This window comes from Fundulus heteroclitus, chromosome 1 (assembly GCF_011125445.2).
Source record: "Fundulus heteroclitus isolate FHET01 chromosome 1, MU-UCD_Fhet_4.1, whole genome shotgun sequence".
NCBI classification, from domain to species: Eukaryota; Metazoa; Chordata; class Actinopteri; order Cyprinodontiformes; family Fundulidae; genus Fundulus; species Fundulus heteroclitus.
This window is the reverse complement of record NC_046361.1, coordinates 15,226,200-15,250,498: the sequence shown is the minus strand read 5'-3', so window position 1 is coordinate 15,250,498 and position 24,299 is coordinate 15,226,200. Positions and strand designations below refer to the sequence as shown.

Below are 24,299 nucleotides of genomic sequence, written 5' to 3'. Positions count from 1 at the left end.
TCTGTAGTAAGGAGCCAACCATTGAACGTCCTGACCTGATACCAACGACTGTAGCGTCTCTGCAGGTAGGCTTAGTTTATTTGGCTTTTTTTTCAGCTAAAAAAAAATATACAATTCATTGAGCTTCAGTGTTGCACAGTCTGCTTATTATAAGCAACTTTGGGCTTGTTTTTCTCTAAAGTCACTTGTAACTTTTATGTGTTGGCGGTTGTGTTTCATGGGTTTGTTGGAAGTAGGAAAGTTCTGGTGTGTATACTTACCATCATTTGTGATGATTAGAAGCAACATTTGTTGGGCTTCTTTTGCTCATTTTTGGCCTCTACATTTCAACCAGCATTCAAGCTGTTGTACAGTTGTACAGTTAAATCTATATTTCTTATTTGAAAAGCAATAGTGTAGTTTGCAGTATCTTATTCAATGACAGACTTTACTTAGCTGTGCATTTCATCTTTTTCGAAAATATGAAGTGTTGTAAATTGTTTGAAAAAAAAAAAAAGTTCAGACCTTCCTCCAGTTGTGCAGCGAGATTTATATCTATCAAACTGACATTGTGCACATATTTCCAAAAATTTAGAATTATGTTATTTATTTATTGCTTTATTTATTTCTACAATTTTTCGTGTTTGCATTTTATACTTTTAACTTGCACAGTATTGATGTTTGTTTGTGTCTTGATGCGTTGTTTTGTCTGCGGTGGTGGTGTCGGAGGAGGGGGGGGTTGGGGGGGGGGGTTGGGTTGTTCGCCCAGGGCGCCAAACAGCTTAGGACCGCCCCAGAACGTGGCATCGACTTACTGCCGGGTAGGGAACACTGTCTGTGAGCGAGTGTGGCGCCGGAGATGAAAGGGTTAATCAAACTGGAAGTGAGCCGCAGCTGAAGTCCCCCTCCTTCCTGCTTCTAGTTTTGCCGGGGCCCATCCTTCTCCAACAGGAAAGTTCCTGCTCCGTAAACGAAGACGGTCTGTTTACAATCAAAGTCGTACGAGAATAAACGCGGACAGCACAACGACGCCCGTCTCTGTGAACTAAAGAAGAGGAAGGCTGGCCAATGATGCGGAGGTGAGTGCGTTCACGGTATCCTCGCTCGCCGAAGGAAGAAGCCGCCCACCGCGTTTCACTTTATGCCGCTGACATGTTTGGGGAATAAAAGCTAAAGGTTGCGTTTATGAAACATAAAAACAAACCTGGATAAGAGGTAACAGTTTCAACGCTATCTTATTGAGTCCGAAACATCAACCCGCTTTGTTTGTTAGTAAAGCGGCACCGTTTGTCAACTAGTGTTGGTTTAGGGGCAAATTTAAGAAACACACCCTCCAGATACTTGGGGAAATAAAGTGTGTTGAGGACATCAAGCATCTCCCTTGAAATGAATTCTTCGGATGTTTCACATGATAACAGTCTGTCGACAGTCTGTCTGTGTTTCCAGTCTGTCAGTGTCTCACTGTACTGTCTTTGTAAACTATAAATAACTGTCTCAGCTCTTTTTCATAAACTGTTCCATCCTCATAAATAATTTTGGACCTTTGTGAACAGACTCGGTTAGTAGCCTATTTTTATTTATGTGTTCTCTTAATGATCGCTGTATTTGTCCAGCTGTTCCTTATGAGCTTTATCCTGGGCCATGCCTTGCATTCTTTAGTCGGGGGGGTATCCCCTGAATTAGAGCTGAGTTACACTAACCTGCTCCTCAGTTCCAGCAGGCCTAGGCCTGTTTGGAGACTACAGCAGACAAACAGTCCGGCTTTGTTAGTTTATCAAACGATGGATAACCGGCCAGAGTTCTATGATGGGATATTTCTTCAGATGCATGGGCCTACAGGTTAGTTTTTCTTGTTCTATTGTATGAATTTATGTACAGTTCAAAGTAGAGGTGGGTTAAATGGCAGAAATATATGGTGCCTGGGAGGAGATATTTATCCATCTTCAACTGTTTAACCATTTCATTGTGTTACAACCACAAACTTCAGCGTATGTGATTCAGATTTAGGTGGGAAGCCAACAAAAGATTACCTTAGGACTGTGAAAGAGAGATTAAAAAAATGATATGTTTTAAAATTTTATTTTAACAGATGATCTGAAAAGTGTAGAGCTCATGTTTTCAAGTCAGTATTAATCTAATAGCCCTAAACACAGTCCAGTGCAGCCAACTTGTTACCAAACATTAACATAAACAGCATCATGTGGGTCAATCTTAAAGTTGCATAGCCGTTTTATTTGACTTTTTTAATTTATACGCCAGTAGCTCACTCGGTTGCATACAAATTTTTTATAAAAGATTATCACGTCCCAGCGTATTGGTTGTTATTTTGGTGTTTCATCCGTTGTTTTTGCTCAATTTGTTAGTAAATTAAGCCTTTCGTGTTTATTTACGATACTAACAGAAGTACATACTGCGCATGCGCAGCAGGGGTTAAAATAAGGAAGCAGCTAACGGCTATTAGCATCTCCCAGCGAAACAATGCAGAAGGGTCCAAGATCCAAAAAGACTGGACTGTTGCCGTGGAATACAGTATGAACGTTGATGTTCACTGAGGCGGATGCTAAACCGCCCGATTGCTCAGATGTGACCGCAGAGTTGACTGATGTGAGTAAATGTTTTGATATGAGGCTGTTAGTTTTTGCAGATTGGTTTATTTAATTAATAACGGTTGGTCTTCAATCACGCTGCGCTGCCGCTTTATTGCGAGGAATTGCAGAGGGTCAGCCTTGGTCCGGCATTATTTACAATTGATTTATTAATTAAGCAAACCGGCATTATGATAATTCTGCAATGCTGTCGGTAGATGTCGTCACGTCTGTTTATATTTGTTAAACGCGCCCGATTGGGAATTATTTTTCAGCTCAAAAAGGACCATCAAAACACTATCAAGATGGAGGATTGGTGTATATAACCTTATTTTATCGTGATCAAACGGTTTTTGGTCTTTTTTTTTAATAAGCATATTACGTGGCTATGTACCTTTTAAGTTGTGGGGAAGTTTAAAGCAGGGTTAGGATCTAAAGGAATATGTAAAACTATGAACACTTTCTAATCCACCATCTAAATTGAGTTGTTTGGCACAACTGTGAAGCTACTAAGACATGGCTGTCCCCCTTAAACTGACAGGCCAACCAAGAAGTGCATCAATCAGAGAAGCAGACAGAATGTCTACGATAACTCTGGAGGAGTTGCAGAGATCTATAGCGCAGATGTTAGAATATGTTGGTAGGACTACCTTTTTTTATCGAATGTTTGCCTCAAGCAATGTAGGAGAAACAGCCTATATGTGGAAGTTGGTGTTTGTGTCAGATGAAACAAAACTGGAGCTTTACCTACATGTTATCTGTGGAGGAATAGTAATACTGCACGTCACCAGCAACACAGCATCACCACAGCATCACCACAGCATAACATGTTGGTGGTGGCATCATGCTGTGGTGAAGCTTGTTCTTCATCATGGATTCATTATGGACGCTGGTTGATTTTGATGTTTTGGAAATAAGCATCTAAATGTGCAAGGCTGAAACAAAATATACGCCACACTATTCAGATTTTTATGTGCAAAACATTAGAAATTCTTTGCATTCTATTACTTCCGCTCCACATTTATGCACTATTTTGCATTTGGTCCAGCTCATGAAATCCCTATAAAATGCATTTAAGTTGGTGGCTGTACAGACAAATTCACTTTTTCTAAGAATCTGTAATTTATTTTTCATCCCTGTAGCAGTAGAGCATTTCATGCAACCAAGATTTTTGTCCAGGGTGTACCCCGGTTCTCGCCCAGTGAACGCTGGAGATAGGCACCAGCAACCCCCGTGACCCCATGAGGGATTAAGCGGGTCAGAAAATGGATGGATGGAAGATTTTTGAGTGGATTTTAAGATTCAAAGCGGTAAAGCAACAGCGGCATTCTCTTGGTGTGCGCTCTTGCTAGATAAAGGCTCGTTTATGGAGGCAGAAGAAAAGACTGCATTAGAACAGCAATGAACTGAATGTGATGTATAGATAGTTTAACTTTCTCTGAGCATTACCTGCATTTTGAACACTTGCATGTTACTCACCCCCAATTTCCAAGTAAACCATTTCTCCTTGTTATCCTCATGCAGTTATTTTTTTCTTTTAACAGTAGAAATTAAAGTAGCTTTGTGATCATTGACATGTTCATAGTATGTAGCCAGGTACACAGGTCAGACATGCTTACTGCATTTCAGGGAAACCTTTTACTTGGCAAAGCCGCTATTATATTCTTCCAGTAATGCGCCATCATAAATTCACAGTAAACCTACAGCAGTGCACAGCTTTGATTTAGAGGCTGATAAGAACTCCGCAAACCTGTGGAGTACAAGATTATGTAATATTTCTTGAGGCAGTAGATTTACAGCGGCTGCCACCCTTTTTATTGACATTGGTGGCTCTAGCTATGACACAGGTGACTTTTTAACCACGCAGCACGCCTATGACTCGGGGAAACGCTTGGGTTTGTTTTACTGCTGTGAATTTTATGTTCCTTCGGTTCTCCGAAAAGCTGGGCTTGGACTATGAAACCCTTTTTAAACAGCAGAGACATTTGAGCTGGGACTGTAGAGAGCCACCGAACTCCAAGTCCTGCTTAGAGACACCAGAAGGAAGCATCGTTCTCATTACTGTAAGCCAGATAGATCATTCATTACGAATTAAAACAATAAAGAGGAAGCTAGACTTTTTTTTTTTTTGCAGGTTTTGTTCCTTTTTTGCTTTGTGTTGGTGTGAGGTTTGCCAGTATGTCCTTCTCCTAATATGCCTTTCTTTCCACAGTGTTTGACTTCACTGCAGCTGATCTGACGGAAGTTTGGAAATTAAAAAAAAATAAAATATGCGTTCCACTGCGGACGGAACACCATGCCCTCCTGGAGTAGTAGAGACAAACATCAGCAGCAGCAACAACAACAACAATAACAACCAGATGAGTAGCAGAGAAAACAATGGAAATTCAGGCTCCCAGTATGCGCTGTGTGCTTTGGGAGTCGGCCTCATCGCCCTCGGAGTAGTGATGATCGTGTGGAGCGTGGTGCCTGCGAACACAGCATTTAATAACAGCAGCAGCGGTTCAGGGGGGAATGACGGCATCGAGGGCAAGAGAAATAAAGCGTCCTCTGTGGCCTTTGTGCTGGCCGGCTCCGGGGTGGCTATGCTGCTGCTGTCTCTGTGTCTGGGAATGAGGAACAAACAGCGGGAGCAGGTGATACGCCAGGAGGTCCAAAACCAGAGAGAAGCAGCGAGGCAGCTGGAGGAGAGAGCAGCGTGAGTTCAGTCATGACTTGACTTTATTTTGTTGCTTTTAGATCGATGTATAACAAACCTGTAAGGCTAAAAACAGTTTGAAACACATATTCGATCTCAAAACGTCTCCTATGAAAAATATTCTCTGAAGGATTTTCTTCTCTTCTTGAGTACTTGTGTCAACAGAATCGTTTTCTCTAATTTTTAGGAAAAGTATATATTTAGCATCTGACATGCTAAAGATCATGGTGGGAGGGTGGCAGCATTATTTATTAGTACAAAAATAAAATGGTCCAGATGATCTGGCTTCATATCCAATATTATTATTGCAGTATGATATTGTGCAACCCAATAGTTAGATGCATAACCCATGACAGTGAAAACATAAACAGTATGGGTGCAATTCAATCAGGAATGGGTACCTTTCACATTTGAACCAATACGGTGCCCATACCCAGTACCTATGAATCTGTACCAGTATGTAACCGTACCTATTTTCTGTACTTCTGTGTGTCTATATGGTTATAAATGTTAGTTTATTAATAAAATCTCTAAAATGTTAAATTTAAAGGAACAATAACTATAATGTCACCTAGTGGTTAAAATCAGAACAACACGTATACAATGCCTTTCAAGGAGACCCGCCATTTACTCAATGATCTGTTGCTGCACTGGATTTTTATTTACCGGTATATGATGTTGCATTCTGCTCTATTTCTGGTCTGCTTCTCTTACTGGCTTCCATGTTTGCGGGCTTCTGCTCTTTTGCCAAGAGAAAAAATACCAAGTGCTGCGCTCTGTTTTAAGAACCCTGGCAACTCTTATATGATTGGCTCAGGAACCAGGAAATAAACACGGACTACACTCTGAACCGAAGTTGTTCCGGACTATACCTCTAGGTTTGAAAAGAGAAAAACGTGACTAAGGATTTGCTGGTGGAGAGGACTGATTGTTTATAGGGAATGTTACAAATGAGAATGATATAGGTTGATTTTACAGCAAATATCTTACTTATAGCTAATTTTTAACATTTATTTCTCAATATCTAAACTTGTTTGGAACTTCAAATGAACCTTATTAAATAATTTATGAATTCTAATACACTCATTATATTTTAACAATTTATTGTGCGATTTGTATTAAATACTGTCTTAATAAACAAACTTACAATCGTAAGTCGATTATTTGTTTGCATCCTTGGTTGTAAGGCATCCATACTGTCACCCTCATCTTTGGCTCCCTTCACAGATTCTTACTTCTAGTCAGATGAAACTTGTAGATCAAAGATAATTACTTCCATGGGTATGGATAGCTTTGGGCTTAATGGTAGATAGGAAATCAGGGTAGAAATCTGATGAAGAGGTGTATTGACCCATAACTGTGTGTGATTCATTTGTGGTACTAATTTGTGCATTTGCATCTCTTCAGGGCTGAGGAGCAGGCACAGCAGTATGCAGTACCTAGCTATGAGGAGGTAGTAGGCAGCGGCCAGTACCCTGTCCGTCAAAGCAACCTTCGTCCAAGCATCTCCCAGCTACCATCCTACGACGAGCTGGTCCAAGTCGACAGCATCCAGTACGAGAACGAGGGTGCTGAGGTCAACACTACCATCCCACTGCCTACCATAGTCGGCAGCACCCCCAACGCTACCCTTTCTGCATCAACCCTAAGACCTGGGAAAAACAGCCGCAATTTCCTCCCGATCAAAATCCGAAGGATTAAGTCAGAAAAGCTACCCATGAAAAACACTGGCAGCTCTCAGCCGGCAGCTGGAATCAGTATTGAACCTCTTACCCCCCCGCCACAGTATGAAGATAAGGTGCCTCCACTTTAAGATCAATTGTTTAAAACTGTTGACTGAGTTTCCTGCTATCGTCCATGGCCAACCTTTGTGGATCCGGACGTGCATTGTTCAGCCTAGAACTGAAAGTGACTTCTTGAAGTGAAGCTATTCAAATCTGTCATCATGGCTCATGACTGTGACGTACTCAAGAACAGAAGACTGTCTTTTGTGGGCTTTATTGGATCATGCCATGAGGTGAAAAAGGTTTGTCAGGCTGTTGCATATTAGGCCATTTTTTGCATTGTATAATGTTGTAGGTTTCAGTTGATGCATTATCTTAAGAAACCACCTCCACTTTGTGTGGAGTATACAGATGAATTGATATAATAGTAGACATCATGAGAAAGAGAGGGGTTACTTTGATTTGCAAGTAAATGGGTATGCCCACTAATTTTATGAGGTAATTGTCATTTTGCCAGATTTAAAGGCTGGTGATTATTGCTGTCAGTCTATAACCAAACAGGGACCCTAACATTGTTAAACCTGTGGTGTCATGTCACCTGGAAACATTTGCAATGGTCAAAAATGTAGTCTTTCATGCCTTTTATAGTTTTCTCTTGAAGGAAAAGGGCACTTGCAGGATTGAGCAAGCTGACACTAGTGGTTTAGCCAGTTGCTAAGAAATTGTGGGACTGCATTTAAGCAGCACTAGCATTGGTTAACTTTTGCAATTCAGTCCAGATACTTAAGTTCAATGCTGTTTAAATCCAAAAAAATGTCAACAAAACACTGACAAAAAGGCGCTGGTGTGCATGAAATTAAAGGATTTTCACCCCTACCAACCTGGTTGCAGTGACTGTACTGCTACCAGGTTTACAGTACTGATCTGAATCTATAATACTTGACAAGAGTCCAGATTTGACTTTCTGTTTAACTCTGGCACACATTCTACCAGCTTTACACCTCAGTCTTTACCTTGATAAAATTATTTTTTGCCACTCTCCAGTAGTCTACAGTGCACTAGCACCTTCGATACAGATGTGTAAAAAAAAAATAGTAATTAGTTTTAACAAAAATTCTGCACTTTTTTTCTAACAGTGATCTTTAGGGATTACTATTATCTTCCCTACTGCTCTCTTGTCCTGTGTCCCAGTTCCAGCTGTCTACACTGTTTAATGATCGGACTGTAAACATAGGCGTAGGTTTAGGAGATGTAGCAATTACCTACTTTATGCAGGTGATCACACCCCTGCCCCATTTGAATGGTATGTTGTCTTGTCTTTCCTATTTTGAAGAGTTGTTAAGAATACTAAGTTTTTTGTGTCACGGCCTATTTATAGCCCATGGAAACAGGAAGACATGCATTGCTAACTACTCAATCTTAGACCCTCTAAACAACTGGGCACAGTACAATGTTGTATAAAAAATGTGCCTCAGAGTAGTATAGGAATTTTTAGGGATCTCAAAACTATTATCTCCTAACATTTGATTATTTTCCCAGATTTAATCAATGTGCTCAAATAAAGGTTAGATATTTCAATAGTTTTGACTCCAAGACCAAAATTGTGATTATTGTTAGCCTTTTGGTACACCTGTACCAGGGGTGCCAAAATAATGGCGGCTGCTATAGTAGACAGCTCACTGAACTCATATGTTTACATGTTTATAACTCAATAAGGCAGAAAAAGACAGGAAAACCACTGCTTGGTGGTGTGGTGCCAACCTAGTTTCATACTTGTGTAAAGTGGCTGTTTCATAAAAGCAGAAGATGTGAGGGGCCATTTGTGTTTGAAACTTGTTTGTACTCCCAACTTGTGCAGCAACTTAGGCCACAGCGGTAAAGCTGTGTTTGGTAACCAGTTAACAGAAACGACTTTAAAGGAGGAAATGAGTTTCAAGGAACTGTGAAAAGTCTTGGATTTAAAAGAAGTGCTAATATCTGACTTTGAATGCATCAGTGACTACCCTCCAGGCGTACATACCAAAGCATTTTTACTCAGATTTACCTTTCAAAACATTTCAAAAGAAACTGTGTAGCTTTGGTATTGTTATTTGAGGACAGTGTTGCTATTTCTTTTCCACACAGCATGATACTGTGGCATGTATAGGTGTCTGTTGTACCCAGGAACTTTGTGAATAGCTATAAACCGGTGTTCAGTAGCCATGGCAAGTTGTGAAAGCAGCAGTGTAGTCTCTCCTTCTCAGGGTGTTTTTTTTTTTTTTAAACTCTGCATGAGCAACAGAAAGACTCTTTGAGTGTGCAGCTGCACCACAATAACAGCAGCTGCTCTCTGGCTTGCTGATCATCATTCCTTCAACCACAGCTTGACCTGCAGGCTTGTTTTCACTCTGAAGGTATGCAGCGAAAGAGAGGAAAATAAAAATAAATGGCTCTAGGGGTTTTTTCTGTAGGGAAATTGCTTGTGTTACAGCATTTTGCAGGCCCGTCTGTTCACTCTTCTTTCATTCTTAAGTGTAGGTATAAACAGCAGATGCCAAACGGAGTGACTCATCAGTCATTTAAGTCAATGTTACTCATTTTGTGAAGTTGCGCAATTTAGCCTTATCTGTTTAGCAAAAGAAAAAGCCCCATACACTAGTGTTTTGCAGCTGAAACGTGTCACAAAATGTTTCAGTTCAGTTGGACATCAGCAATGTACCTTTTTATATGTTGTCAAATTGTTTTACATTATTTTTAAGTATTTGAATTCAGGAGTGTTTTTTTTTTTTTTTTTTTTTTTTTTTTTTTACAATAATGTTTGTTGTCTGTGTCATTTAATGTTGCCTTTTTATGACTACACTTTATATATTTTATGTGCTGGGAATAAAATAGAATATTTCTTATGTGTCATAAAAGGTAGTTTCTTGCAGAAGTTTGAAAAGTTGTTTCTCATGAATATTTATGATGAATAAAGAAAGCGTTTTTCTATCATGTCTGGTACTCTCTAAGTGTATTTTTATTGACGTTTGTAAGCAAGATTATGTATCTTTTAAATAAATCTGCAGAAAAGTCGAATATTGAGATCCAAATGTCTCTGGGACAGCTTCCGAGATTCCCAAGGTGCATGGAGAGGGACGAAGATCTGAAGACTCCAGCTAAATTTGAAATGCTTGGAAACTATTTTGGATTTTTTTTAGGTTGTTATAAAACACCAAGTATACAGAGAAAAAACCCAACTTAACCAGTCAAACACAAACAGGCTGGCCAGTCAACATTCAAGGGGGCTTTCTGACTGATTGAACCAAAGCCCTAATATCTCATATGCTCTAGAGCAGGGGTGTCAAACATACGGCCCGCGGGCCGGATCCGAGGGGCCACGAGGGGCGCTGTGTTTTAATTAGCAGCTTAAGCTTCAGGTGTGGAAAAATTTAAATCATTTCTTAATTTTTATCTGTTTGATGTATTTTGTCATGCAGAACAGTGTTTTTAAGTTCCAAAAAATTTGAATAAATGTTTTTCAACATTGTATAATCACTGTAATCAGTTCTTATGCATAATGCACAAGTAAATGTTTAACTGAGTAAAAGTATTGTTGAAATTGCACATACTTTTCTTAAAAACGCTGAGGTTATTCATAATATATTGTGTAAAAGTGAAATTAATTTAATATAAAAATCAACAACAAGTCCACATTTATCAGTTCTATTTAATCTTGCAATGAGTTTACTCGTGTGGCCCTCTTGAGATCAGATTAAGCTGTATGCGGCCCCTCAACCAAAATGAGTTTGACACCCCTGCTCTAGAGTCTAGACTGAACAGTATTCATTCCTAAAGGTGCACAAGAAGGTGCAAACAAGTTGAAATAGACATAGCAGTCACGGGACCTCTTATTTCCATAATTAAAAAATAGGTTGAACCAAATAATAGCTATTAGCGTCACGATTCAAAATGTATACAAAAAAATCGAAATAAAATAAAATACAAAGCAAAGACAAAAATGAATGTGGTTGAGCTTAGTCTGATTCAACCAGTCAGAAAGCACCACCCTTTTGAAGGCTAATTGGTCAGCCTGTTTGTTTGATTGGTTCATTTGCATTTTTTTTCTTCGTTATACTTTTTTTCTTTACTTTTACACACAAGCTGGTTTTTCTTTTTTTTAAATGATCCCAATGAAGGCCACGGGCTAAAATCCATTGGTCTGATAAACAAAGTGTTGCTGGAGTCTTCACCTCACCAGAAAAGCAGGATAGCATGCAGAAAAATATCAGCTTCAGGATCACTGGTTGTGAGAGAGAAGTATGAATATCTCAGGTGAAAGAAAAAATAGAAGTCAACTTTTAGTTTAGGTAAATTCTGTTGCGATTGAAGGAATTTTATCTATAAATATATATTTAATATTGAAGCACCTCAAAAATGTATGTCCTGCTGGTTAACTTATTCAGTGAAAATGTTTTGTTGGTGGGGTGTGTCAGTATGAAGAATGTTAACATAATATTATTGACATACAGTGCCTTGAAAAAGTATTCTTATGCTTTCAACTTTTAATGTTTTCTCACATCTCAACCCTACATTGGGATCGATAGAGCAACACAACATGATTCAGGTTAAGGTGCTCAATGGGAGATCAACAGATGAATCAGTGCGACTGCCGTAGTAATGCTTAGGTTGTGCCGATTCATTTTGGTAAAAAAGCTGAGCCAAAAGGCAAAGCTTTTGATTTACTGATCGTCTACCTTCCTCCCTTCACCAGTGGTCATGAAATTTGGGTCATGACTGAATGATTAAGATCCCAGATACAAACGGGTTGAAACGAACTTCCACTGCAGGGTGACCAGACACTCCCTTGGAGATAAGGAGAGAAGCTCGACCACCTGGGAGTGGCTCGGAGTAGAGCTGCTGCTCCTCCACATCAAGAGGAGTCAGCTGAGGTGGCTTGGGCGTTTGTTCTGAATGCACAGGCATGTTCCTCCAACAGGGGGCGGCCTGGGAACATCTCAGGTTTCCCCCAGAGGAGCTGGTGGAGAAGTGTGGGGGGAGAAAGAAGTCTGGGTGTCTCTGCTGAGTCTGCTTACCTGTGACCTGCTCCCAGATAAGTGGAAGACGATGAATACGAGAACAAAGAAGTTCCATTTAGGTCTCATCTGACCACAGCACCATAAGGTGGTGTTGTGGCAGACTTTAAACAGGGCTTCGTATTTGTGTGAGGACTGGCTTTCCCCTACCACTTTTCCATAAATGTCAGTAGCACCTCCAAAGTTTCAGTGGTCTTCTGGGCTGCTTGTCTGATTCATACTGTTATTTTCCAGCCTGTCAGTTTGGATGGATAGCAAAGTGTTTGTAGGTTTGGACTCATACCAAACTCTCCATTTTCACATTGTGGACTTTTTTGTGATAATGGTTTCTGCTTAGCGCTCTCCTTATTAACTGGGGGACTTCTCAAAGCAAGTTGCATTGTATTTTATTTAGAGGTATCAGAGTAGAAGGGGCTGACAAAAATAGCATAACAAACTTTTCATATTTTTCATTGTTATAAATTATAGGTCTCATCTGAACAGAGCACCATAATGGACCTGTTTGCTGTGTCCCCTAAGGTGGAGTTGTGGCAGACTTTAAACAGGGCTTCGTGATTATACAATGTTGAAAAACATTTATTCACATTTTTTGGAACTTAAAAACACTGTCCTGCATGACAGAATATATCAAACAGATAAAAATTAAGAAATGATTTAAATTTTTCCACATCTGAAGCTTAATCTGCTAATTAAAACACAGCGCCCCTCGTGGAAAATATAGGAACTGCATATTTTCAATTAAACGAACTACATGTTTTTTTCAATAATTGTTTTATCATTCTCTTCCTTTTATCTTGTTCACTTGTGAAAGTCAAATCTGATGAGCTCTTTGTGGCATCTTATTGCCACATTGCCAGACAGGACACTGGAGAAAAAAAAAAAACATTTTATAATGATAATGCATTTAGCCACAGGGCCGGACTAAATTGTTTGGCGACCCGGATCCGGCCCGCAGGCCGTATGTTTGACACCCCTGGTTTAGATGGATAGCAATGCGTTTGTAGGTTTGGACTAATACCAAACTCTCCATTATCACACTGTGGTCTTTTTTGTGATAATGGTTTCTGCCTAGCGCTCTCCTTACTAACTGGGTGACTTCTCAAAGCAAGTTGCATTGTATTTTATTTAGGGGTATCACGGTAGAGGGGGCTGACAAAAATAGCATAACAAACTTTTCATATTTTTGATTGTTATATATTTTCACAGCATGATAGTGTGCTACTCTGTTTTCATCTTTTACATGAAACATGAATGTTTATGATTGTAATATGGCAAACTATGCCAAAATTTAAGGTATGTTGATAATTTAGCAAAAACCTATCCTCCAGTTCCATTTATGTGCTATTTTACAACATATGCATTTTTCGCAACAATACACCACTAGATCTGTGCCAAAACAATAATGCCTTAGATCGCTGTTATTATGTTACAGCACCCATTTTATGGAATGCAAAATAACTACATGTAACTATAAAGCAACTTGTTATTGACAACCCAAAACGTACCTCGAAAACAATCAATAAAAGAGGAGATTGGCTTAAAACAGGCTGCATCTCATTGGCTAGAGAAGAAACTCCACAGATAATAGACTGAATTAAGCTACTTGGAAAGCATTAACAAATCCTAAAAGAAGAATTAAAAATCTCATGACGTTACTGCAGACTCTACATTTAAGGTATATGTTTTTTTATACGTTTGGTACACAGCAAAAATAAATTGACATTGCTGTTATAACACTTTTTCACTCTGGTCTCCATGGCAGAGTTGAAGTTACCTGGTGCAGTGAGCAGCAGACAGGACCCATTTTTGGGAGATGGTGGTAGACATGGTTGTAGTGCCCTCTGCTGTCTGACTGGAGCAATACCTCAAAAAAATCCAAATGTAATATGAATGAATGTAATCACATCAAAAAAGTATAAATATAGGTTGTAATTTCAAGAATTACAACAATGATAACATGACACTGTGCTAATGACAGCAATAGTCAGAATCAACACTTTTAAAGCAGCTAACACCTGCCAGGGTCAGTTACCTCTCCAAGAGCAAAACAATATAAACAAAAAAAGCAGGAAAGGTGTGAAATCCACTAAACCCGATTTCCCAGTTACAAAGTCTGTGATACACGAAGTGACTTTTTTTGAACACAGAGATGTGACAACCATGGCATTTTCTCAAAAGATAGTAAATTCCATCAATGTTTAATTATTTATCTAACAAATATTTAGGAACATCCCCTAATATCTTAACTGGAGCATTCACTACTCAAAGCAAGAATAACTAGACACACTTTTAAGCAAATTATAAAGATTTGGTCTGTCACCATCAGCCAATACAAAAGCAAAATTCAACAACCTCTTCATACCTGATGATGATTTAAGTAAAAAAACAAAAAGTGACGCTCCGTTATAGGCTGAGTACTGCTGATTATTTCTATTGCTGTGAGAAATGTGCAGAGAAAGGCAGATTCTGTGTCACTGACAGTGAAAGAGATCATAAAAAACTATTAGACTGCTCAGACATGTGTGACATGAAGTACTTGTATGAACCAATCCTTACTGAGTTACTCGCAGTTTTTGGAGCTTACAGAGTTGATCCAGTCCAGGTAGGAGCAGATTTGAGCAAAGACAGTGGGCTATTTGTAATCGTTGCAGTGAGCAAGTGGCTAACGTTGACCTCCCAGGATCTGTGAGCTTCCTGACAGATCAGAGGGCAACCAGAGTGTGACTGGAATGTCACACAGAATCTATCAACAGTGAGCAAAATCTAAATCTTAACAGCAATCTTCTCTTATTCTTATAAAAAAAAATGTCAGTGGCATTTAGGAAATGATGGTTTGCAATGGAATGAAACTTATTTTTAGAATACTAATAATAAACCTTCATATATTATTTGTATTTTATTATGTGGGAGATGTCATGAAGTAATGGATAATTGTAAGGATAAAGGATATAGTTTTTCACACTTTATACAAACATGAATCTTAATGCTTTCATATTTAGCCCCTCTGAGCCTATACTTTTTTAACCACTTTTCACTCTGATTACAGCTGCAAGTGTTTCACAGTATTTCTCTACCAACCGTGAACCGCTAGAGGAAGAACAATGTGTCCATTCCTCTTTGCCAAAATAGCCCAAGCTCAGTGGGAACGGATTAAAAGTAAAGTTAAAATAGGGATTCAAGCTTTGCCAGAGGTCCATGATTGAATTAAGGGTCTTGACATTGATTGGGGCATTCTAACAAAATAATACAGCATACCTTGATCCAAACCATAACATAGTAGCTCTGGTCGTAATGTTTAGGGACATTGCCTTGCAAGAAAGTGAAACTCTGCTCCAGTCTGTAGTCTCTTACAGACCCTAAGAGACATTTCTCTGGAATTATCTAGAATTTGTTTTAGTTCTATCCATTTTCCTGTCATCTCTAACCATTTAGAGTCCTTTTTTGAAAAAAATTTAATGATTTCTGAAAATGTCTATTCCATATCTAGCCCACATTTCTTTTCCTTTTTAACCAAATTAAACAAAAATACTTTTTAGTAATAAAGGACACGGCTAACCGCATGTTTCCTCATATCATCAGGAAGATGTCCCCTTAAATAAATAAGGGGAAGCAGCAATTCAGTTTGATTTTCCTCAGTCCAGAAACAAACTCCCAGAGGTCTGCAGAATTTTTTGCCTCCTTAAATCAGGACTTAAACCAGAAACAGTGGTAAGCGTTTTGATCAGAACGTCAAATCAAATAGATGTATACAGAGTGAAAATATTAGTTTCTGTACTAGTTTCATCCTTTGTTTCGGCAGGTATACCAACCAGTCAGTAAAATACTAAAGTGCATTGGTACAATTTTCTAGATGCCATCACATGTAGGGGAAAAGAGAGATGAGAAAGTAAATACCGTGGGTTAAAACTGTCAAATGAAAAAAAAATGTGTTCAGCCTTGTCATAATTAATGGGATAGAGATGAAGAATTAAAGTATTTGTATGATATTCAATCTGGTGTCAACATATAGCTGCTGTCACACTGTTTCCTATTTTGCCATGTATTCTCGCGTTTCGAAAAACTGTGTATGTGGAGCTTAAAGTGAGGAAAGGAAAAGGCATTTGCAGAACATTAACTCTTGTAATGTCTGTGAATTATGTTTGACACTTTTGATGGGCTCCCGCTCAGCATAGTGTTGTGTTTTGTTTATGCTTTTCACATCAAAGGATCAAGAAACCATCTGGGAATGAGATGAACAATCGTTTTGGAGATGAAAAAACCACTGCAAGGCTTCAATGCCGTTGTTCTGTCACATATATTATTTTAATTTAACATATTCAGAATAAAATCCTCCTTTGATTTGGTGCTGCATCTCCAGCTTTCCAACTGTAAGCTAAGAAAAACAAGCCCCACACAGATTTAGGCGATGAATATAAGGAAGATAAATCAGTTGAACATGTTATTATTAGTTGTTGGAAATGTGAACTTTTAAGGGAGAGAATGAGATTTAAGGTGAGGGGGCTCGGTGTATAAAAATATACTTTAAAGGGGTCACTAAGGATGGTTAACAGTGCTGGAGAGAGAATTATTCAATTTCTTACAGTATAGTTACAGCTCAATTCAACCTGAAAATACTTTATTAATCCTAAAGGGAAATTAACTATTTTTAAATTGAAATGAATAGATTTGTAACTGTACAGTTGGTTCTATAAAATTAAATTGCATAAAATTTTAAAGGGCATTTTATAGGGAAGTTATACTGTGTGTGTGTGTGTGTGTGTCTGGTTTATTTAACAGGATACATTTTAGATTATAAAAGAACATGAAGCACTCAGTACTAAAACATCACTGTATCTTTTCATTTAAAAAAATACAGTTATTTACAATCTTTTTAAATTGTGAATTTATCATTTTATCATCCCTTGCAATCAATTTGTTTTAACACCAAATAGTTATGACCTACTCTGTGTGGATGAGGATGAGCATATAAGCCATAGTTTTAAGCCTTTAGCTACTAACTAGTTTCTTGAAACAAAAGCAACATTTATATTTTGCAGGACTGAAAAATTGAGTCAATAAAGACCAACATTAACAAGACATCAAGTATAGAAAACACCTTTTATTTCATTCAGAGTGACTTTAGAGTGACTAAAGGCACAGCTTGGGTCCTCAAACGATGCTCAGTTAGACACCATTGTCTGTGAAAAAAATTGTGAAAATATGACATGCATCACATTAAAAATTTGAACTCCATTTAAAGGGATTTGTTAAAAATTTCAGAGGCTTACATTGTTGATCCAGTCCAGGAAGGAGCTGACTTGAGTGAAGACGGTTGGCTTCTTGTGGTAGTTGCAGCTGAGCCCGGAGCCAAAACTAACAATACCATGAACCTCCCAGGATCCGTCAGAGCCCTGGCAGTTCAGAGGACCACCAGAGTCCCCCTAAACAGTGCCACAAAAACAAATAATCAGTTATCAAAATCCACAATTTAACATTAAAAAGGTAATATAAATGTATGTCGCTTACACATCTGCCAGATAGATTAAATGGATTTATTAATTCTTTTGACATAAATTAATAAATCTCTTTGTTTACTTTAGCAGATTTCCTATCAGACATCTTAATTACTTTCAAGTAAAAAAAAAAAGAGAGCAAAATTTCCCTTCTGAAAAGCTGAACGTGTCACATATAAAAGTTCCGCTTAAAAACCTAAAGGATCAATTATTAAAATAAATGAAAATAGTGAACTGTTTTCCATAAAAATACCCAATGTATTCATAAATACCCAGAGGAAGAGGCAGTACTTATGGATTGAGGAAAAATTACTGCGTTCAGGACTCACATTGCACCCAGAAACAATTCCGTCTCCACCAGCGCAGACCATGGTTTCTGTCACCTGAGAGCCCCACCAGTCATACTTGCTGCAGGTAGCGTGGTCCACAACTGGCAGCAGGGCCTGCTGCAGGATGTCAGCGATGGGACCCCCGGCTGTGGACATAAGAGATGCACATTTAAACCAGAAATCCATATATCATGCTTTTTGCTGGCTGATTCTGACTTCTTTTTTTTGTCAGGACCATAAAAAGATTTTTTTTTAAATGCTGCATCTTTTTTTTTTTTGTCTTTCAATGCAACAGAAAATGAAGCATATACTGTCATATTTTGATGTTGTTGTGGAAACAAATGGAGGGACAAGTACCGCAGGACCATAGTTAAAAAAATAACATGATTTAATGAATAGAACTAACCATGAAAAAGATGGGTGTGGATAATAGAGGATCTGACATGAAGTATCTGGACCAAAGAGTATTTATAGTGGGGACTTTGATCGATCCTACGCAGGCAGGTGAATGAACAGATGAGAAAAAATCGTCCAGGAGACAAAAAAACAGTGGAAGAGCCCAACGGATTATGACACAAGATTATCTCAGGTTATCTATTAAGGCATATGTCTCAAAAATGTTTTTTATTTAAAAAAGTGCATCAAAGTTTATGTTTTCAGTGGAAGCACTCACAGGGTTCCAGGTTTTGATTTATTAAATGAATCGGTAAAAAGATCTGAATATTCAATATTTCAGCTGCTGACCACTGATCAGAGCCAATTAAGAGAAACCTGTCTTAGTCTCATCACTCGGGCATGTCTAAATTCAATCAGGGCAGCATCAGCCTGGAGAAGAAGCAGGAAAAGCTCACCATGGAAAATATTGTTCTCAACGAGTCATCGAGTTCACCATGCAACTTCTGCATGCATTAATTTCTGTAGGATGACTACAGGTGGACAGTATAGGCAACCTTTATTTGAACTAAACAGAAATAACTCACTGTAGAGGCGACCCCATCCGGTCACATAGCAGGGTGCATCATGGGGGAGGATAAAGCCACCAGGGGGAAGGCAAGCAGCATGGATGTTGTCAGAGAATTCAACAGGGCTCTCCAGCTTGATCAGGGCAATGTCGTTACTGCGGAAGACCAGCATCAAACCTTATCAGTACTCACGCTGCTGCACTATTCACAATTACAGTTAAGAGCATAATAGCTACCGAATGAAGAAAGAGTTCCACTTCTCATGCACAACGATGGTGGCAGTGCCCAGGAATGCAGAGCCATTCTCGTCCTCCTTCAGGTTGTGCTTTCCCAGGGCCACTCTGTACTGCCTGCTTGAGCTATGAGTTGAAAAATCCGAAGCAGTGGAGATCTGAATTAGCACTATGTTCATGCATAAGCATTTTTGGAAGCGACATTCTTAATTTATCGGTTTCATGTAGAAAAAAATACATTGATATGTGAATCTTCAGTGTTTATAACAGGGTTCTGTGATAGTCTCCCACCTGATACAATGAGCAGCAGTTAGAACCCACTGGTCAGAGATCAGGGTGCCTCCGCAAGTGTGTCTCCATTCGCCGTTACTGTTGTACTGCAGGGAAATCTGGAAGAATACATGAAAATAACAAAGATTATCTAAATGTCTCAATATCGATGTTTCAACTGATGGTGTCTGAGGGATCAGTTTTCTGACATTAATGATAAACTAATCAAGGCAAATGTAGCCAAATTTTCTTTGAAAAGGTTTTTTGAAAACTTTTTTATTATTATTTTAACTCTTGCTTCACATTTCCAAAAGGTAATATAAAATGGAACTGCCGCTTTAATTGAATTTAGTTGCCTGACCTAACTTAGCTGATATAAGTGAACACAATACTTGTCAAGCATAAATATTGTGTTCAAAAGGTACATGTAACCAAGATTGTATGTCTATTTTTTTACTTTCTGGGCAAAAATGTTTTGTTCACACTGCCTGAATCATTTTAATCGTTATAATTTTCCAAGCATCTTTCTAGATATTTAGCTGTTAGTTTCCTTTTTACCTGCCAGGGCCAGCTGTGAGGCCTGACATCCTCTCCGTTCACCACTCTGCTCACAACAGGCTGGAAGGTAGGGTTGCCGCAGCCATAGGCTGAAATGAATGAACCATGTCAAAAATTCGGTCAGACATTTTAGCTTATTTGTTTATTTCAGATACATTTGGAACACCAAATGAAGAAATGCAAATGGAAAAAGGTTTTTTATCTGTTGTTCTTAGCAGCAAAAATGTTTCTTACCCCCGGCAATGAGCAAAGCAAGCACCACAAGCTTCATCGTGTCAGTATCTTTACTGCTTGACATAGGTTTCTGACATATTTATATCTCCCACCACCCTTCTTATGTAAACTGAAAAATCTTGATCTAATTCCTGGAAAATGACACAGTGGGAAATTTTTAACGAAGGGGGTGGAGCGATAGGTGGACATGCAGACTGGCAGATGTTTCTTTTTTTCATTGTTTGTTGAACATGTCACAGACATTTACTTTTCCTGAAGTTTTATTATCAAGAGCTACCAAAAAAAAAAACCCTGAATCACATACATAACCATGTAAACAGGCCAGAAACAATTTTTTCATGTTACTGATCTTTTTGCTATTTATTATTATGCTTAGCAATTGAAAGTGCCACTGTTGAGTCTGAGGGTTATACTATTTTTTGCACTCCTTTTAGCAGAGTTTGTTCAAAACAAACAGTTTGTTTCTCATATTTGTGGAGGGATTTTACACCAGTTTTCTTTTTAAGATGATTCATTTTTGCATGACTCAAATTCAGCATGTAGATGGCATCCAATTAGACATCAAAGGTTTTTTTTCACAATTTTTTCACAATGACAAACGTTGTTTTCCCAAAGACTGTAGTCCTCATTTTATATATATATATAAATAAATATATATAAAAACAAATAACTGATCAATTGAAGACTCTAAATTTGAATCCATTTTCTCAATAGAAGTATTTTTTTTCTGCTGTTAAAAAACGCTAACCATGCCAGGAGCCATCTGTGTGCTTCTCACATGGGTACAGTGGACACAGGAGTGATACGGTGCATTTATCTTCACTCTTATCTCCAAGGTTACATTTGTTTTTCCAACCAGGTTTTCCGAACTGTGGCAAAGAAAATAATGATATGCTATATAAAGAGCTGCAAGTTGCCATAGAACTCACTGACAGTCACAATGAAGTTTGTGATCTTGGCTTTGTTCGTTGCTGGTGGTAAGCTAAAGATTCTGACTGACTAAAAAATAAAAAAATGTGACACTAAATGATGAAACGCAAACATGTATATTAGGAATCTAGAAATTGAAGAAGAGCAATGTTTTCTATTTTTTTTCTGTTGTCTCCTAGCCTACAGCTGTGGCGTGCCCACCAACCCACCTGTCCTCTCCAAGGTGGTCGGTGGAGTTGATGTCCGTAGGAACAGCTGGCCCTGGCAGGTATTTAGCCTTCTTACTAGATTCCATAATTTGCTTGTTTTCTTTTAAATCATAAAACAAGTGCTTTTTTTCTGCTCTCCCCAGGCGTCTCTGCAGTACAAGAGTGGTAGCTATTTCTACCACACTTGTGGCGGCACTCTGATCTCCGACCAATGGGTCCTCACTGCTGCTCACTGCATCGGGTAAAAATGGATAAATACAATTACGACTTTTAAACACCCAGGCAACAGTTTAGAAAATGTTATTTAAAAGAGCTAGACATCTGAATTAGAAAATAAATATTATTAATCAAATTTTTTTATTGAAATTAAGTTTTATGGCAAGTTAGAATACAAATAGATAACAAAGGGAAAAAAATAACAAATCTGTCATATTGTATATTGCTGTGTTAATTTATTAATCCATAAGAGGCTCCTCAAGATCCTAAAAAAATTTGCATTTCAGGACAAAGTGGCAGGTTCCCCCTAAAAATACAATAAAAATATATTTGATCAATATTTTTCACTGTCAGTGTTTTAAAATTGACAGTGAAACTTTTAAAACTACTTAAGACTGAAATAATCATGCAAAATATTACTTATAGTTTTGAATTGGAAAACTTTTAAAGTCCAATGGTCAAAACTAGAAGACCACTGGACTTGTTGGAAGACAATATAAATAATAATAATAATAATATTAATAATAAAAAAGAAAGTCATATCAGAGGTCCTAAGGACAAAACTATGAAAAACATTTAAAAAAATTAAGTCCAAGGCATATTTTTTTTTGTGATTAATAATCAAAGATGGGTCAATGATTGGTAGCTGATATCATTAAAGTATTATTTTTTTAGTCGAAGACATGAAAGAAAGTTGTAGTGCTTTAACAGTATCAGTTCTGTGGTGATGTAATGGTTTTCTATTATTAGTCATTTCTGCGATGGAGTACATTTTCTGACAACTCATCAGATCTGTTTCCGTATCTTTTGGGGCAAAACAGAAGCCGCACCTACAGAGTCTACCTGGGAAAACACGACCTGAGCTCCAACGAGGCTGACTCCATTGCCATCAGCCCCGAAAGGATAATTGTCCATCCCAACTGGGACTCTTACAACATCCGGTGGGGAGAGCTCGCAGCATGTTGGGCGTTATGATGCTGTAACTGTTAAATATTCATTTTCCACACTGCAGTGTTTCTGAATATCTAATCTGTTTCTCACGGTCCAGTAACGACATTGCCCTGATCAAGCTGGCAACTCCAGTCAAAGTCTCAGCCAGCATCACCCCCGCCTGTCTTCCCAGCTCTGGGGAGATCCTGCCCGACAACGCTCCCTGCTACGTCACTGGCTGGGGACGTCTCTGGAGTAGGTTCTGCGGCTAAACTAAGAAAACAAATTATATGCCTTAACCTTGTGGCCTATGTCTGGTGCTGCATTTCAAGCAACCGTCCATATTTTAATTTTCTTACAGATAATATGTAAACGTACAATGGAAGTACTTATGTTTAAGGGATAGCATATGACCAAAATAATAAAAATAAATGGTTTAGAGTAATTCATAAATATGTTTTTGTGAATTCCACATGTTAATCTAAATATTGTTTTTTTTTCTGATAAAGCTGGAGGCCCCATTGCTGACATCCTGCAGCAGGCCCTCCTCCCTGTGGTCGGCCACTCCACCTGCTCCAGGTCTGACTGGTGGGGTTCTCTGGTCACCAGCAGCATGGTTTGTGCAGGAGGTGACGGTGAGGTGGCTAGCTGCAACGTAAGTCACACTATTTAGATTTGATAAACTTTTATCTTCAGATAAAACTATCCTCGCCTTAGACGTTTATGTTAACGCCGTGTTGACCTGAGTCACATCTGTCCCTTCTGTCCTCCAGGGAGACTCCGGTGGTCCCCTGAACTGCAGGAACTCTGATGGCTCTTGGGATGTCCATGGCGTGGTAAGCTTTGGCTCAAGTATGGGCTGCAACTACCCCAAGAAGCCCTCTGTCTTCACCAGAGTCAGTGCCTACATCAGCTGGATCAACAATGTGAGTGGAAACTTTTGTATACACTAAATATTTGGTCAATGGTACAGCATGATACTGTTTTGTGTAGTTTGAATTTTTCCTCAAGTTTACTGCATGTCCCTAGAGAGAGGTTGACAATGTTTGCAAATGTAGCTAACAATAAAAAAGCACTAAAAGACAAACTCTTGAACGGATGTGTTAGAATCTGGAAAAAAATGTTGGTAGAACATAATAATAAAATGTTTTTCTTTTTTTTTTTTCAGGTTATGGCCAGTTACTAAATGACTGGGTCCTTGCTGCACATATATGATTGTGTTGCTTGCCAAATTAATAAAGAGTAAAATAACACTGTATCATTGTGTTTATTTAGACCTCAGACAATATATATATATATATATATATATATATATATATATATATATATATATATATATATATATATATATATATATATATATATATATATATATAATTTATTCTGCTGTATAATTATAAGAGATATATAAAATACAAGAAAATACATATACATACAAATGGCCACGCATAACCAATCACACTTACATTCAAACACACAAACAGGATCCAAAGAGTCCGAGACCTTCAGAAAGAGGGATGAACCAGGTTATGAGTCTGGTAAGGAATACAAACAGAACTCAAAATAATTGGAACTCAGCCTTTCCACTGTATGGAACACAGTCTGCAGGTGTAGGACAGTCAACAACTGCCAAAATGCCTAGCACAGGTAAGAAACAGTGAACTTAAAGCGATCAAAGGAGCCGAGGCTATGAAACACACGGTTAATCCAGCTACCGTTTGTTCTTATAATAAGTAGCTTCACCCGCACACAGTGCGTTACATATACTGAAAGGTGACATACCCATTACTTTTATGTACAAGTTATCTGAAAGGATAACTTCTGCTACTATCCAAAGTAGCTCATAATGACTACTGCTAAAAGTCTTCACATCTCCCCATCGGTGCAGCAGCTTTGCAC

General features: G+C 38.4%; 3 protein-coding genes across 5 annotated transcripts; 2 read left to right on the top strand and 1 right to left on the bottom strand.

The window, feature by feature from the left end:
* Positions 1–815: 815 nt before the first annotated feature.
* On the top strand, positions 816–9,958 carry tmem51a (transmembrane protein 51a). Of its 3 annotated transcripts, none has more exons than XM_012853686.3 (3): positions 816–1,058; positions 4,777–5,262; positions 6,670–9,958. In XM_012853686.3, exons 2-3 carry the CDS (start codon positions 4,835–4,837, stop codon positions 7,073–7,075), a joined length of 834 nt encoding a protein of 277 aa, XP_012709140.2. In that variant the 5' UTR covers positions 816–1,058; positions 4,777–4,834; the 3' UTR covers positions 7,076–9,958. The 3 variants fall into 3 exon arrangements, with proteins under 3 accessions (XP_012709140.2, XP_021166927.2, XP_035992034.1); XM_021311252.2 differs by lacking the exon at positions 816–1,058 and adding an exon at positions 2,950–4,627; XM_036136141.1 differs by lacking the exon at positions 816–1,058 and having other exon boundaries at positions 4,660–5,262.
* A 7,157-nt stretch (positions 9,959–17,115) lies between these two features.
* On the bottom strand, positions 17,116–20,223 carry LOC105918551 (chymotrypsin-like elastase family member 2A). Its single transcript, XM_012853666.3, has 8 exons — positions 20,116–20,223; positions 19,882–19,970; positions 19,345–19,442; positions 19,057–19,179; positions 18,839–18,975; positions 17,859–18,004; positions 17,305–17,457; positions 17,116–17,214 (listed from the first exon to the last, which is right to left on the bottom strand). Exons 1-8 carry the CDS (start codon positions 20,177–20,179, stop codon positions 17,197–17,199), a joined length of 828 nt encoding a protein of 275 aa, XP_012709120.2. The 5' UTR covers positions 20,180–20,223; the 3' UTR covers positions 17,116–17,196.
* Positions 20,224–21,017: 794 nt separating this feature from the next.
* LOC105918562 (chymotrypsin-like elastase family member 2A) lies at positions 21,018–23,656 on the top strand. Its single transcript, XM_012853679.3, has 8 exons — positions 21,018–21,092; positions 21,225–21,313; positions 21,398–21,495; positions 22,292–22,411; positions 22,519–22,655; positions 22,910–23,055; positions 23,174–23,326; positions 23,569–23,656. The coding sequence occupies exons 1-8, from the start codon at positions 21,056–21,058 to the stop codon at positions 23,584–23,586; spliced, it is 798 nt and encodes a 265-aa protein (XP_012709133.1). The 5' UTR covers positions 21,018–21,055; the 3' UTR covers positions 23,587–23,656.
* The last annotated feature ends 643 nt before the right edge of the window (positions 23,657–24,299 follow it).

What these genes read in the sequence shown, in the direction of transcription:
- LOC105918551 (XM_012853666.3), bottom strand. Translation starts at nt 20,179, where the DNA reads ATGTCAAGCAGTAAAGATACTGACACGATGAAGCTTGTGGTGCTTGCT. An exon ending in CGGATGGGGTCGCCTCTACA is followed by an intron (nt 18,005 to 18,838) that starts GTGAGTTATTTC and finishes TTATGTCCACAG; the next exon opens with CCGGGGGTCCCATCGCTGAC. An exon ending in GAATTGTTTCTGGGTGCAAT is followed by an intron (nt 17,458 to 17,858) that starts GTGAGTCCTGAA and finishes GGCACTGTTTAG; the next exon opens with GGGGACTCTGGTGGTCCTCT.
- LOC105918562 (XM_012853679.3), top strand. Translation starts at nt 21,056, where the DNA reads ATGAAGTTTGTGATCTTGGCTTTGTTCGTTGCTGGTG. An exon ending in ACTGCTGCTCACTGCATCGG is followed by an intron (nt 21,496 to 22,291) that starts GTAAAAATGGAT and finishes GGGGCAAAACAG; the next exon opens with AAGCCGCACCTACAGAGTCT. An exon ending in TGGGACTCTTACAACATCCG is followed by an intron (nt 22,412 to 22,518) that starts GTGGGGAGAGCT and finishes CTCACGGTCCAG; the next exon opens with TAACGACATTGCCCTGATCA.
- tmem51a (XM_012853686.3), top strand. Translation starts at nt 4,835, where the DNA reads ATGCGTTCCACTGCGGACGGAACACCATGCCCTCCTGGAGTAGTAGAG. An exon ending in CAGCTGGAGGAGAGAGCAGC is followed by an intron (nt 5,263 to 6,669) that starts GTGAGTTCAGTC and finishes GCATCTCTTCAG; the next exon opens with GGCTGAGGAGCAGGCACAGC.